A 16,610-nucleotide genomic window follows, 5' to 3' on the forward strand; every position below is an offset into this window, starting at 1 on the left:
TGCCACAAGCAGGACTTTAATGTGGTCTTTTGCTTACTACGCAGATGTTCAAAATGGTTCAAATGGTTCTGAGCACTTTGGGACTTGACGTCTGAGGTCATCAGTCCCCTAGAACTTAGAACTACTTAAACCTAACTAACCCAAGACATCACATACATCCATGCCCGAGGCAGGATTCGAACCTGCGACCATAGCGGTCGCGCGGTTCCAGACTGTAGCGCCTAGAACCGCTCGGCCACTCCGGCCGGCACTACGCAGATGTGCTAGCCATTACACCACCACAGCGGTATAACTGATACAGTTGCACAGCCTACCCTGGTTCAGTGCTCTCCCTATCACAAACTTGACACCTTCAGCCTATTTTCTCCTTTTTAAATCGTCAGTATGGCCCTCTCCGGTATCGGAGTAGCACCCCAGCTATTCAAATAACGAAGAGCCCCGGTAATACTAACGATTTAAGAAGCGGAAAAGTAGGCTGAAGGTGTCAATTGAAGTTTGTGTTAGGGAGGACACTGAACTAGGGTAGTCTGTGCAGTGTAATTGTTACGGTAATGTAATGGGTAGCACAACTGCCCAGTATGCAGTAGACCTCGGTTCATCTCCCAGCTGTGGCACAAATTTTAATTCATTTCTTCAGCTTCTGTCATTATCGTAGATAAAGTTGAGACTCATATGTCTCAAGGAAAATTTAATTCAACCAGATTAATATCTTCTCATTGATTATTAGGGACCGTCGTTTCCTCCTTCTATCCCACCTGTAACCTCGAATTTCGCAATCCTCTGTTGCGATCTTTTCCATTCACCCACAAGATTTCACTTTAGTTCGTCTTATTAAATGATTAGTAGCTTCAAAACGACACCACATGGAAAAGCGAGAAAGATAGCCATTTCAATGAAGTGTCTGTATGTCAGATCGTTTCAAAAATTGTTGTTATGGAAGTACGTAAGAGTGTTGTTGTACCTTGATAATAGTGTACTTAGGAACATACGATGATTCTTGCTCGGTATTGGCCGAGGTGGTGCAGTGCTTCCCACACTGAGCTCGCTTTCGGGAGGAGGATGATGATTCAAAACCGCGTCGAGCCATCCTGATTTATGTTTTTCGTCATTAGCCTAAATCGCTCCAGGCAAACGCCGGGATGGTTCCCTTTGGAAGGGCGCGGCCGATTTCTTTTTCCATCCTTAAAACAATCCGAAGCTGCAATCCATCCGTAATGATCTCGATATCGACGGGACGTTAGACCCTAACCCCTACCTTTTTTTTCCTGGTCGGTATTTCACTCTATTGACCGATTTTAGAATCACATGAAGTCGTGAGTGGCAAAGAGCGCCGTACGCAATTTCTACTGATTTTGTTGTTGTGCGAGAGGAGGATGTGTTCTGTCCATTGTTTGTAAACATTTTCAGAGCTGCAAAAATCGTTCAAATGTGTGTGAAATCTTATGGGACTTAACTCCTACGGTCATCAGTCCCTAAGCTACACAATACTTAACCTAAATTATCTTAAGGACAAACACACACACACCCATGCCCGAGGGAGGACTCGAACCTCCGCCGGGACCAGCCGCACACAGTCCATGACTGCAGCGCCTTAGACCGCTCGCACAGCTACATATTTAAGTGCTGTATAATATATTAAAGCTGTTTGAGGATAATGTTAATTCTTCAGTTACAGAATGTTTTAGTGAGCAAAATTTTATGTATTTTTAAAACTACTTATATCACGTGTGAATGGTTAAGCCACACTTCGTCAGTTGTTCGGCATCTTGTACCTTGAAACGGAAGAAGTTCTTCAAAAATGGAGCATGTTACACTTGCAAATTAAATGAGTTTCTTTCACGTCTTAACAATTTTATCTGTATTGAAAATAAATACTTGTATTAGTTTTCAGCATCTTTTATTTCCAAATGTATTTAACTTGCAAATGGTTTTTGTAACACTTCTCCTTAGTTTGATTTCACTTACTGATTATAAATTTCTGAGAACGTACGTTTGAGGCACAGTATTGGATGGTAGCGAAACACTAACGGCGGGATAAATGGAACTGAAGAGAATCGAAGCATTTGTGATGTGGTGCTGTGGACGAATCTTGAAATTCGGGAGGACTGGTAAGGTAAGAAATGAGGAAGTTCTACGCATACTCTGCGAGGAAAGGGCTATACGGAAAACAGTGGGAAGAAGAAGCGACAGGATGATAGAACATTTGTTAAGACAACAGGAAATAACCTCCATGGTATGAAACTTCCTGGCAAATTAAAACTGTGTGCCGGACCGAGACTCGAACTCGGGACCTTTGCCTTTCGCGGGCAGGTAGAGCACTTGCCCGCGAAAGGCAAAGGTCCCGAGTTCGAATCTCGGTCCGGCATACAGTTTTAATCTGCAGGAAGTTTCATATCAGCGCACACTCTGCTGCAGAGTGAAAATCTCATTTTGGAACGTCCATGTACTAGGGAGAGCTGTAGAAGGTAAAGCTGCAGACGTAGGCAGAGATCAGGACAGATCCAGCAAATAACTGAAGATGTAAGTTGCGATTACTACTGTTTGACACAAGAGAGGAATTCGTGACGGGCCATAGAAAACAGGAATGATGACTAAAAAAAAAAAAAAAAAAAAAAAAAAAAAAAAAAAAAAAAAAAAAAAAAAAACGCTATCAAATAACAGTATTTACAAGGTTTTCAAGGTTTTCTCGATTGGAGCTCTTTTGAATTTCAGAACTCTTTTACACATTTGGAATTATCTTAGTCTTCAAGAGTAATTTTTGAGATCATAGAAGTAGACCGCAGCACACGAAAAGTGAATGCTATCGTTTAAAACTGAAAGAAATTACTCTTCAATTACAGGGCTGGCTAGACGCACAAGTGTGAAAACCGTTTCAATGTACAAAACGCTACCCTAAAGGCGAGGTCTCCTCCACCTGTGAATAATCATTAATGAGCTCGAGCTTATGGGAATTTAAATCACTGTCTTCCTTTCTTCTTTCGAAACGTGCATCCAGTGCCATAAATATTGTCCCACCTTGCTCAATAGCTCTCCCAATCATTCTCCGACTAAACTAGCATTGTCTCTAACGATCTCGAAGTCGACAGAAAGTAAATCTAAATCCACGTGTTTGCCTACCAAGCACTGGGCCAGGGTTTTCCATTAGAGTATCTCTTCAGGAGATGCTAATTTTATGAATGAAATCTGTGAAAGTTGTGGAAGTTACATATTAACCGTGTGATCGAAATATCGAAAACGCTGGAAGAAAGAAAAGTGGAAAATATAAATACGAGGGTTATTCAGAAAGTAGGGAACGTTTTGGCATTAAGGAAAACTAAGAACAAGAAATACATTTTATTATATACATCTGAAAGAGCGACTGACATACTACTTTTCCACATACTCACCAAACACACTGAGGCACTTATCATAGCGGTGGACAAGCTTTGAAAGACCTTCGTCGTAAAATTCTGCCGCCTGACACTTCAGCCAGTGAGTCACACCCGCCTGGAGTTCTGCATCGTCATCAAAGCGCTGCGTTGCCAGCCAGTTCTTCATCTTGGGTGCAAGATCGGGGCAATAGGGTGGATGAGGGAAAATTTCCCATTTGAATGAATTAAGGAGTTCTTTAGTGCGGTCTGTCGTGCAGAAACAAAATTTTGGATATCAGCTTTCCTCGGCGTTTGTTTTGAACTGCTCTTCTAAGGCTGTGCAAAGTTTGACAGTACCGGACAGAATTTATGGTTGCTCTACGTTCGAGAAAATCAATAATAAGCATACCTTGCCTATCCCAAAACACTGTCGCCATCAACTTCCTTGCTGACAAGGTTTGCAAACATTTTCTTGATTTTTTTTTTTTTGGGGGGGGGGGGGGGGGGCTCGTGTGCCCCCACTCCATGGACTGTAATTTTGTCTCGCAATCGACGTCTTTCACCCAACTCTCGTCACCGGTTACGATTCGATCCAGTAATGAATCACCATGTTTGTAGTAGGCCTCCAGAAATGTCAACGTTGCCCCCATTCGTTGTTGTTTATGGTGCTCTGTAAGCATTTTGGGCACCCATCGTGCACAACATTTGTGGTAGCCTGGCTTTCGAGTCACATTTCAAAGTCCGTGAAACATGTGGAAAAGAAAGACAAAGCTCCGTTATTGTGAAGCGACGGTTTTCACGAATCGTTTCATCAACTTTAGCGGCAAGATCGTCACTCACAATGCTCGGGCCTACACTTTCTCTTCATCATGAACGTTGGTTGGGCCATTTTTAAACAGCATGCACCATTTCCGGACGGAACATTCACTCATTACGTTGTTTCCGTACACTTCGCAAAGTTCACGATAAATTTCTATGGGTTTTAGGTTTTTTGCCAACAAAAACCGTATCACAGACCGCACCTCACGACTGGTGGGATTTTCGATTGCAGCGCACATTTCAAACTCGAATATCGATAAAACCAGACGCGCAGAGGCGTTCCGCTGTCACGGATGGATGACAACTGAGCTGCCGAGCACGCACATGTCAAAATTACGCGATCGGCGCGCGCCTGGCGGCGTCAGACGGAAACATTCCCTACTTTCTGAATAGCCCTCGTACAATAATACAGAAATAAAACTAGAATATTACCAAAATTAACTTAGAAAATTATGGAAATAAAGCTAGAAAATTACAAAAATGAAACTGGAAAAAAAGATGATTTGTCAAGCACATATAAAAATTTGAGAACTGGAACTAACTTAGCAGACATAAAATACGGGAAATTATAATAAGCCATCTCTAGAAAAGAAAGTGGTGGTTTGTACGATTTGATGCGCTGCACTTGTTTCGGCCATGTTGAGGGGGGAGGGGGGGGGGGGGAGACGGCTGTAGTTAGTAAAACAGGCAACAATATCATCACACTAAAGTTTCATCTGAACCCTCAGCTAACATTCTGTTGTTTTTATTTCCATTTGTCTACACTTTTGTACGTAGTGAGCCTTTTGCACACCAGTGGTTCCCCAGAAAGAATGAGTAACGTGTCTTCCGTCGCCACTGCTACACATGTGCGTGGTGCAAACTAATATTCCGCTTCGACTTTCTGCACGGGTGCCTTGTGTCCTACGAATGCAAGTGTCACAATCTGCGTTAAATGAACGTCTACAGTTGTCTCTTCAATAGGAAGTAATTCGCAGTGCAAAGCAGTGGTGTCGTGCTAGCCGAAGCCATACAGTTTTTTTCGAGTAGCATGCTACGCAGAAGCCACAGTAAGGAATATCAAGTTCCGTTTGTTGAAAACAGTGTTGACCGTGTCATCTACCCATAGCCGCGCACAACGGTTCCGGATAAGAAAATAACAAATGTGTAACCAATGTCTATCTCATAGTTTGTTTTCATGATGAGGTAATTTCTTGTGGGCTTCGCTTACGAAAAAAAAAAAAAGTTTGTTGACGAAATGGACATTTGGTCTTCCTGTACGTGTAGCTCGCTGGGTAGGTAACTTTCAAAGTGTTTTAGCCGCCTCGTTTTCTGTGGGCTGTTTAAGAAAACGTGATTTTCTGTATTACCGAAAATACTGCTTGTAACGCCATAACTGTTTGTTGGGAGTACACAAAGCTAATGACTTGTGGCACGCTTTTAATCGCGAACGTACAATCATAGTTTCTTACATTTAATTAAGAATATCATATTTCAAACCACGAGGAACTGCACGCAACTGAGTATAGCTTTCATGTCACTAGCGACGTTCTTGTAATCAAAATAGAACGCATAAGGCTTAGGAAACATACCGCTATTTTCAGTCTCATGTGTCAAGTGCGATTCAAGACATTAATTTCTATAGTTTTTTAAAATTGTTGGAACACGATTTTCCCAGTTCGTTAAGTGCAACTGAAATGTTTTCTAAATCGTTAAGTTCAGCTCTGAAGCAGTCTAAACTCAATGTGAAAAACTCTTGGTGATCGTGCAGCGACGTCACAAGAACTTAGATTACATTCAGCAGTTTCCACACCAAATTATTCTCAGAGATGTTTTATGAAAGTACCTGACTGCTGTCGGTAATTATGTACATCGTATGTTAGCTTGTCCTGGTGTGTAGAGTCCCCCACAGCTCCAACCAGCACATGCGTGTATGTTATTTTAAAGCAGAGGCAATCTATAAGCAGCACGTTCTTACATAGTTTTCTTCCGTGCTCCGCGACCGTTTCAGCTCCTTGTGAACGCTCGACGGATGCAGATCGTAGAGGCACGAGCTGACCGAGAACTGGCGAGATACAGGGCTGTTCTGAGTCTGGAAATAGGAAAATCAGCACCAGTAAATTATCTGCTACCAGCAGCGACCACTCACCTAATAAATAACTTGTCTATGTCATCGCAATAAAATATCTACCGATGAAAGAATTCCATCATGTAATCATCATCCCAGCAGAAAGTGAACAGTCACGAGAAAACAGAATAAAAACTTATTCATACTATCATTTCACTACAACAGAAAGATTTCTGTTACTACACAGGGTGGTTCGCGAAGATATGCAAATATTTTAATATGTTATTCTACAAGTAAAACTAAAGAAAAAAGTTGATTAAACATAGGTCCGCAAATGTTTAGTTACGTAGTTACGGCTAATAAAAGATTTTGCCTGAAATTTAGCAACTTCGCTAATATGAAGCCATCGTTAAACTGCAGGAGGTTAATGTAAAGCACGATTTCCATTTATTTTGATGTTATTGGTCTGGCGAATCTAATAAAACATGTCCCAAACGTGTATCTGCAGTAGTTTTCTAGAACATCCAGAGAAGAAAAGATTATTACACAAGGAAGTTTGTTTACTTTCCATCAAGAATGTAGAAACGTTTATGTGATTGTTAGCAACCGTTGGTGAGTTGTTTCAGTCGTTTCCAACCTAGAAACGGGTTAGTTTTCTGTATTGTTCAGTGAAAGAATATAACAACAACAATGTATTTAAGTGAAACCACATTGTAACTTTTGTAGTTCGTAGATTATTTATGAAATAGGGATGCCTTTCAAATTTACGACAGCGGAATTGCGCCGCTATGGTGTATATTTACGGCAAATGTGACGGTAATGCTACGACTGCAGTTAACGAATATCGCGTACGTTACACAACTCGGAGGTTTCCGAATGCACGAACCATTACTGGAGTATTTCGAATGTTACTGGAGACACGTTTATAATCAGTACGAGCGCTCGATACGTGAAGACGATGATGATGATATTATGGATGCTGTTCAACGTATCCCGGGTACCAGTACACGACGAAGCGAATTTACCGAAGTTGCTACACTTCAGGCAAAACTTTTATTAGCCGTAACTCCGTAACTAAACATTTTCGGGCTTATGTTTACATGAACTTTTTTCTTTAGTTTTACTTGTAGAATGACAAATTAAAATATTTGCATATCTTCATGAATCGCCCTGTATACTGCTATGCGAAACTTAAGGACGAGATAAGTAAACTAGTAATATAACATATTAACAGCTCGGTGGAAATGAATGAAAGTGCGTGGGTACGTTGCCAGAGGTCTCCCAGACGCGCGCAGGTAGTTGGATGTCAAATGATGTGAGATCACCATGCCAAATGGAGCTGGCCCCGCAACAGGATGCAGCTGAATGAACGGAAAAAAGACACTGTGTGTCAATCCAAGAGCAGTTACAGCGCACAGTGGTGTTGTTTTTGATTGAAAAGTGGCCCGGAGACTACATTTGGATGACTTCAAAGGGGGACGAATCATCTGGAAAGTGGAAGAAAGACGAAGTGTGACAAGTATAGCTTAGGGATTTTGATATTGCTCACAGCAGTGTTTCATGTGCATGGGGAGCGTTCCGGACCAATAACACTGCTGCCCAAAGATTAGGAGATGGTCGACCACGGTCAATCAAAGCGGCAGACAACCACTGCAACGGGTAAGAAAGAAATCACGACAAACAATGGGTGAAACTGAAACGACATTTAAAAGGACTGCCAAAACCGCTCCAAAGTGACTCGACTACTGCGTACCGGTGATCTCTTTATCCGACGTCTAGTACGAGGGTCACTTCAAAAGAAATGCACACTATTTTTGTGAAAATACAGTTTTCAGTCTGCGTGTGTGAAAGTTTTGTAGTGTGTAGATACATCCTTCCCGCATGTTTTCAAACTTAGTTCATCCTGTTCCTGTGAGTGGCGGCGTCACGGCATGTCTTCAAGATGGCGGCTACACTTGTTCGTCAGACGCAACGTGCTGTGATAGAATTCGCGTGCTGTGTAAACGAGACAGTGGGAAACATCCACAAGAGGTTGAAAAAGGTGTATGGAGATGCTGCTGTCGATCGAAGTACAGTTATTCGGTGGGCAAGCAGGTTACGTGCCGAAATCGGGCACGGCAATATTGAGGATTGTCCTCGCAGCGGCAGGCCTCATACTGCACACACTCCAGACAATGTGCAGAGAGTTAACGAATTGGTGACTGCTGACAGACGCATCACAGTGAACGAATTGTCACGCTACGTTGGGATTGGGAAAGGAAGTGTTTGCGGTATGCGCCAGGTGGGTTCCCAGGATATTGATAGTGGCTCACAAAGAAACAAGAAAAACGGTATGCAGCGAACTTTTGGAACAGTACGAGAGTGGTGGAGATGAATTTCTTGGAAGAATTGTGACAGGTGATGAAACATGGCTCCATCATTTTTCACCAGAGACGAAGAAGCAATCAATGGAGTTGCATCATGCAAATTCACCCAAGGAAAAAAATATTCAAAACCACACCTTCTGCTGGAAAAGTAATGGCTACGGTGTTTTTCGATTCCGAAGGACTCTTGCTTGTGGACATCATGCCAAGTGGAACCACCATAAATTCTGATGCATATGTGACGACACTGAGGAAACTTCAAGCTCGACTGAGTCGTGTTCGACCACATCGGCAAAAGCAGGATGTTTTGCTGTTGTACGACAATGCACGGCCACATGTCAGTCAAAAAACCATGGAAGCGATCACAAAACTCGGATGGACAACACTGAAACACCCGCATTACAGTCCTGACCTGGCTCCATGTGACTATCATCTCTTTGGGAAACTGAAAGACTCTCTTCGTGGAACAAGATTTGAAGATGATGACTGCCTTGTGCACGCTGCCAAACAGTGGCTCCAACAGGTTGGTCTAGAATTTTACCGTGCGGGTATACAGGCGCTGGTTCCAAGATGGCGTAAGGCAGTTGAGAGGGATGGAAATTATGTGGAGAAATGAAAATATTGTTCCTAAAGGATGTATCTACACACTGTAAAACTTTCAAACATGTAAAATAAAAGATGGATTTAAAAAAAATAGTGTGCATTTCTTTTGGAGTGACCCTCGTACGTTTGTTCCGTTCACAACCGACCGTAGGCTGCACCGTTTGCGAAAGAGCCAAGGGCATAGGCACTGGGCCAACGTGAAGTGGGGTCGCGTGCTCTTCTCGGATGAGAACAGGTTCAGTCTAGTGATTCTGGCGCAGATAGGAATACGTAATGCACCCAGGAACATTGTGGAACATGATCGTTTTTCTGGTCTAGGTGATATAGTGCTGGGAAGGCATAACGATGCAATGGCGTACTGACCTCAAACCTTTGAACACGGTACACTCACCGGTAATTGTTATTGTGAGACTGTACTCCTTCTCCATGTGCGTCTTTTCAGGGACACATTCGGCCCTGACTTCATTGTTACGGATGACAATGTGCGGCCGCATCGAACAGCCCATGTGGAGGAGCTCTAGGAACGAGAGGCTATTCGGTGAATGGGCTGACCTGCTCGCTACCGCGACTTAAATCCCATCGAGCACGTGGGGGATGCATTGTGGACGTACTGCAGCACGACCATCCACAAGAACTCCTTACAAGCGTTGTCCCATCATGGGATCGCGTTGCAGTACATGCACTGCCGTGCAGCTTACCACACACCATAACATGTCCCAACTTTTGTCATGTCCAGGCGGCCATCATAAATCGCGGTGACTTCATTGTAATAACTGTCTTTGAATAAAAGCGTCATTTATGTTCGACTCATTGCGTATTTCAGTGGTAATACCGGTTCCCGTCAGATCACCGAAGTTAAGCGCTGTCGGGCTGGGCTAGCACTTGGATGGGTGACCATCAGATCTGCGAGCGCTGTTGGCAAGTGGGGTGCTCTCAGCCCTTGTGAGGCCAATTGAGGAGCTACTTGACTGAGAAATAGCGGCTCCGGTCTCGTCAACCGACATACGGCCGGGAGAGCGGTGTGCTGACCATATACTCCTCCATATCCGCATCCAGTGACGCCTGTGGTCTGAGGATGACACGGCGACCGATTCGTACCATTGGGCCTCCCAAGTCCTGTTCGGATGGAGTGTAGTTTTAGTTCAGTTCATTGTGTATTTCTTCCACATACATTCTGTACTGTACTGTAGAAGATCTTTCCATGTATGGCCAAAATTTTATCGAGCTATGTTACTTGGTGATGTCACATCATGCCAAAGTTATTTTCGTCCTTAAGATTTTGTACACCAATGTGTGCGTATAGTCGGACGGGTTAACATAGCCCTGGACTGGGTAGAACTATTCCGACGGAATTTCGTACACTTTTGTCTTACCTTGGGTGTAAGACACCCCTGTACCCCTGATACCTTTACGGGTGGGGCAGAGCCGTGAAAGAGGTGACATGTAAAATAACAGTCCCAACGACATATAATTCCTAAGAAATCGAGGTGGATTTAAGAGAGGGTGTCAGCAAGCGTCAGTCTTGAATGACTAGCCTACAGAAAAAATATTGTGTGAGGAAAAAAAAAAATTCTCTACAAGTTTGAGACAGCTAAATAGACAAGGACAGGTAATCAGCTAGCAAAAAAATAAACCTTTGGATTATTTGATTGACAATTTGCTAGTTGGTTACAACTACTTCCTTACCAGCAAATGCTCCGCTCAAAGAACATTAATTGAAAATAAAAACCGCTAAGAAATAAAAAGGCTGTGTGAAATCCCATGTGAAGGAAAAGGAAATTTCAATGGACTCAAATTAATGCTGACAAAAAAGTTTTCACCGGATTAATACAGATATGATGCTCTGAAGTTACAGTCGATGTTGGGAATACATGGCAATAAAGAGAACCAAATTGTGTGAATACAGGTAATGACTAAAAATCAAAAGAACAAATTGTTTGTTTTTGCAAGATTCAACTAGCTGCACTTCTTACATGCAGCTGTCAGTCCCTGGAATACTCTTCCCAAAATAGTGAAACATGTTTATCTGAAAATCTATAAATTTTGTCTATGATAAAATTATAAGTGATGATCTGAGCGTATTAGGTAATCAAAACATTTCCATAACATACTCAAGTTTAACTATTAATAATTGTTAACATGGTTTATAACACAAATTCACGAATATTATCTCTCTAAGCTATTTATGAAATTTATTAGTTATTAATTAACAATTCAATGTTAGTAAACATTTAAAGCCATTAAACTTCACCAAATAAGTAGAAGAAGCATTTTATTAAGAAAACTATTTAAAATATTGGCAAAATTATTTTGTTTGGCTTTTTAAAATTATAAGTTTAATAAACTACTTATTATTTTAAAAATATTCATTTGTCTGTTAACATTGTAATTACAGGCTCCTAGGGTATCGTTTTGGTTGATTTACTACTAAGTGAACGACAAATTGAAAAATTTGGAGACAAAAATTGTAAAGTTAATTTACATGTACTAAGAAATATTATGGACAATTTTGCAGTAATAATGTAATAATGCATAATCACTCTGTACTATGTGTGCGTATCTGTGTGTGGGCAAGCTTTAGTTCACCTCAAGTGATTATATGCTTTTATAATCATAATATACATCATAACTGAATTCAAGCTTCTGTAATTACATTGCATTATCTGGAATGTAGATGCTTTCAATAAAACCACAAGAAGATGCTAGAGCCGTGTCAACATGGCCAGTGAAAGCCTTAAAATCATTATGGTTTCATAAAAAAGACTTTCTCACGTGGACAACTTCATGTTAACGTTATAACAGTACCGTCAAACGCATGATTTCCTTTCACTTAACAGATGTCCAGCTTATCGTGTCTCAATATTTTTAAATACAACGAAATTTTCTTTTAAAAAAGATTTGGTAATATTTTGTTTTCTGACTAGACATTCACAGAGAGTGGGTAACCAATCACCAATCCCTAACTCCATATCATTTGCCAATACAGCTCTGATTAAGAAGTACAGTATTACTTCATTAACAATGTTCAGGTTAGTGCAGCGTTGTATGTTGTTGTAAGCTAAACCAAATACTGGGTAATTAAAAATGAATGAAGCTTTAATTAATCTGAAACGCACGTGTCTGAACCACATTAAAAGTATGTATGTGGTGTAAATCTACCATCTTGTTTACAAATCTGTGCGGAAGTTATACGATACGTACAAAGCAAACTAATGACCTTGCGGTGTTAATAGCACTGCATATCGCCAGATCAGAGTAACAAGACTCTCCATTCAAGGACATCAAATGGAGATGGGAAAACAGGGAATGTCTCTAACAATGTTATCTGACATGTATCAACGCAGTGGCTTCGAAATTCCTTTAATCTCGCTGTCACTGTCTAACTCTTTCTTCGCAAGTTCATTGTATTTCATCTCAAAGACAGGAGCTTGCATCCTGTGTTCCCACCCTTCTCTGCAGAGATAGATCGCACACTCGAAACATAAAAAAACTATCATAAACTACCAGATAAAGCAACGAGATATGACAGAATAGGAGCTGAGACTAACTCTCACGGAGAAAGAATCAAATTATATTTAGGAATGTGCTGAGTAGCCCCAGCTTTCATGCCCGTTAAAGCGCTCAGTATTAAATTACACTGACTATAAAGACGTACAGGTAGTTCTATATAGTGTGATCCCTCCCCCCGTGTACAAACTCTACGGATTGATCGATGAGAGGATACTGAACAAAAAAGGTCTAATGAACCACCCGATAATGGATGCTTTCCACTAGAGGCCATTTATTCAATAAAAAAAAATCGTGTGACTAGGGCCTCCCGTCGGGTAGACCGTTCGCCTGGTGCAAGTCTTTCGATGTGACGCCGGCGACTTGCGTGTCAATGGGGATGAAATGATGATGATTAAGACAACACAACACCCAGTCCCTGAGCGGAGAAAAAAAAAACAGTGTGTTTACAAAAAGGCGGAACACATATCCTTTGATGTCTCTGAACTGTTGTAACGGATTTGAATTCATGAAACCACTAACAACACTGCACCCACTGTCTGCCGTTATACGTCTCCACGATGACTGGTGGAATAACTCATTCGCACAAACCACCTAGCGGGAATGTCGGAATCTAGCGGGAATGTCTGAAACTAACGGTGCAAGGAGGGAATAAAACTTGAAGATATACTTCATGCAGTGCTTTATCACATATTTTTTGTAAGTTATTGACCCTTTTCACAATTAAAGGTTGCTTTTGTACAACGAATTTGTGAACATCCTGTACTTTCCGTTTTCATTTATACTGGGGGGGGGGGGGTGCACCCATTGTACATCCAGCGACCAAGTCCGCATTCTTTAGGGATGCCTAGATACTTTTGATCAGATAGCGTATGATCGTTACGTAGACTGAATGGAGGCAAACAGAACGCTGTCACAATCATAATTTGTCATGCTGTGTACAGACATGCTGCTAAAGGCTGGATATCTGAAGGACACGACGATAAGTGATTGGACACAGTTCACGAGGAGGAAGAAAAGTAGAATTAGCTCTCCGAACCACGCGAATCAGGTGACTGTCTGCCGTTTCGTCATTTACGATGCCCGCACTGTCTGAAACTGGACGGAGAGCGGCCCATCAAATGACCAGAACGTGAGAGGGGCATTAAGATCGTAGCTTTCACTCCACCTTTCGTGCTTCCGTCATGAAGCAACGAACGAAGCCGCATCGAGGCAAAGGACAGTCTTCAAACATAAGCACACGACTTCCTTGTGTATTTATACCCACAGTTACACAACGCCTTTCTCCATTTTTAAGTGATACTAATTTGTTGAGCGATATTTTATACCCGTTACTCTTTCCTCTCTGACTGCCTCACTAAGGACTGAACAGACCAATGCTGTCACGTAATAAAAGAGTGACTTAATTTCATGCACAGTAAACAATGTTTGAAGAATTTCAACAACTGACAATAATGATTTAAATAACATTTTCCTAACATTTCTATCGTATTTAATAATCATACCCACACAGGAAATATCTTGTACTGGATGTAACTGGTGTAAATAAGTGCAAATATTTTTATTGGTGACTGGAGCGGTTTACTGAGCAACATTACATCAGCAATTACTTTATTTAAAAAAGTAAACTTCGCCCGAACAGGCCGTGAAAGCCCAACGGTACCGACCGACCGCCGTGTCATCCTCAGACCACACGTGTCATCCCCAGCCCACAGGCGTCACTGGATGCGGATATGGAGGGGCATGTGGTCAGCACACCGCTCTCCTGGCCGTATATCAGTTTACGAGACAGATTTACTTTATTTGCAGACTAATACAAGGGTAATCCCAAAAGTAAGGTATTCTATTTTTTTATAAGTACAGAACTCTGTGTGGCAGTTGGTCGCACTGTTATGAAGAGTGCTTCACGCGCTTTGTGTAAACATCCGCACGACGCACTGAGGCGCTCGGTCTTGTCCAGGCAGCCGTTGAGAATGGAGCTCCCGTTGGATGTTACCGCCAAGTGCGAATTGCGCGCGGTTATTCGGTTTTTGAAAGCAAAGGGCACTGCGCCGATTGAAATCCATCGCCACTTAACGGAAGGGTATGGTGAGTCGTGCATGTATGTCAAAAATGTTGGTAAATGTTGTAGAGAGTTTGCAGCTGGTCGGACCGAAATTCACTACGAACAAAGGAGCGGGAGACCGTCAGTTTCTGAGGAGTCAGTCTTGAAGGTGTGAAGGCGTGAAGATCGGCGGATCACCCTGGATGATCTCTGCGCGTTGGTTCCTGAGGTTTCCCGAAGCACCGCTCACAGAATTTTAACCGAAACATTGAACTACCAGAAGGTGTGCGCAAGATGGGTGCCACTCATGCTGACCGAGGACCACATGCTGACTGAGGACCACATGCGGCAACGAGTTGATGCTTCCCGCGCATTTCTTCACCGCCTTGCAGCCCAACATGACAACTTTCTAGATTCAGTTGTCACGGGTGCCGAAACCTGGGCATACGACTTTACACCTGAGACCAAGCAACAATCACGTCAGTGGCGGCATCCTTCTTCGCCAAAGCCGCGGAGCTGGCGGCGAACTGGTATGACATGGGCATACAAAAACTGGCACAGCGTCTACTAAAATGCACCGAAAGAAATGGTGATTATGTCCAAAAATAGATAATGTTCAAGCTGTAAACAGATGTAAACCATTGTAGAAATAAACAGGTCTGCAATATTTATAAAAAAAGGGAGACCTTACTTTTGGAATTACCCTCGTAATTACGAGGTGCATTCAAGTTCTAAGGCCTCCGATTTTTCTTCTCCAGACTGGAAAGAGATAGAAACATGCGCATTGTTTTAAAATGAAGCCGCGTTCATTGTCAATACGTCCCAGAGTTGGCAGCACCGTACGGCAGATGGAATTCTACCGCCAGCGGCGAGAATGAGAACTGTTTTAAATACTTAAAATGGCGACGTTTTCCTTACTTGAACAGCGTGCAATCATTCGTTTTCTGAATTTGCGTGGTGTGAAACCAACTGAAATTCATCGACAGTTGAAGGAGACATGTGGTGATGGAGTTATGGATGTGTCGAAAGTGCGTTCGTGGGTGCGACAATTTAATGAAGGCAGAACATCGTGTGACAACAAACCGAAACAATCTCGGGCTCGCACAAGCCGGTCTGACGACACGATCGAGAAAGTGGAGAGAATTGATTTGGGGGATCGCCGAATGACTGTTGAACAGATCGCCTCCAGAGTTGGCATTTCTGTGGGTTCTGTGCACACAATCCTGCATGACGACCTGAAAATGCGAAAAGTGTCATCCAGGTGGATGCTGACGGACGACCACATGGCTGCCCGTGTGCCATGTTGCCATGCAATGTTGACGCGCAACGACAGCATGAATGGGTTCAAAAATGGCTCTGAGCACTATGGGACTCAACGTCTTAGGTCATAAGTCCCCTAGAACTTAGAACTACTTAAACCTAACTAACCTAAGGACATCACACACACCCATGCCCGAGACAGGATTCGAACCTGCGACGGTAGCGCATGAATGGGACTTTCTTTTCGTCGGTTGTGACAATGGATGAGACGTGGATGCCATTTTTCAATCCAGAAACCAAGCGCCAGTCAGCTCAATGGAAGCACACAGATTCACCGCCACCAAAAAAATTTCGGGTAACCGCCAGTGCTGAAAAAATGATGGTGTCCATGTTCTAGGACAGCGAGGGCGTACTCCTTACCCATTGCGTTCCAGAGGGCACTACGGTAACAGGTGCATCCTACAAAAATGTTTTGAAGAACAAATTCCTTCCTGCACTGCAACAAAAACGTCCGGGAAGGGCTGCGCGTGTGCTGTTTCACCAAGCCAACGCACCCGCACATCGAGCCAACGTTACGCAACTGTTTCTTCGTGATAACAACTTTGAAGTGATTCCTC

The 16,610-nt window shown here is 42.6% G+C and overlaps 1 protein-coding gene across 1 annotated transcript in view; it reads right to left on the reverse strand.

The window, feature by feature from the left end:
* LOC124803420 overlaps nucleotides 1-16,610 on the reverse strand; it is a 909,999-nt gene that overhangs the window by 765,022 nt on the left and 128,367 nt on the right. The window contains exon 3 of the mRNA XM_047264603.1: nucleotides 6,127-6,240. Within this exon, the coding sequence (XP_047120559.1) occupies nucleotides 6,127-6,240 (114 nt within the window). The remainder of the gene's footprint in view (nucleotides 1-6,126; nucleotides 6,241-16,610) is intronic.

Source organism: Schistocerca piceifrons, chromosome 6 (genome assembly GCF_021461385.2).
Source record: "Schistocerca piceifrons isolate TAMUIC-IGC-003096 chromosome 6, iqSchPice1.1, whole genome shotgun sequence".
Lineage (NCBI taxonomy): Eukaryota > Metazoa > Arthropoda > Insecta > Orthoptera > Acrididae > Schistocerca > Schistocerca piceifrons.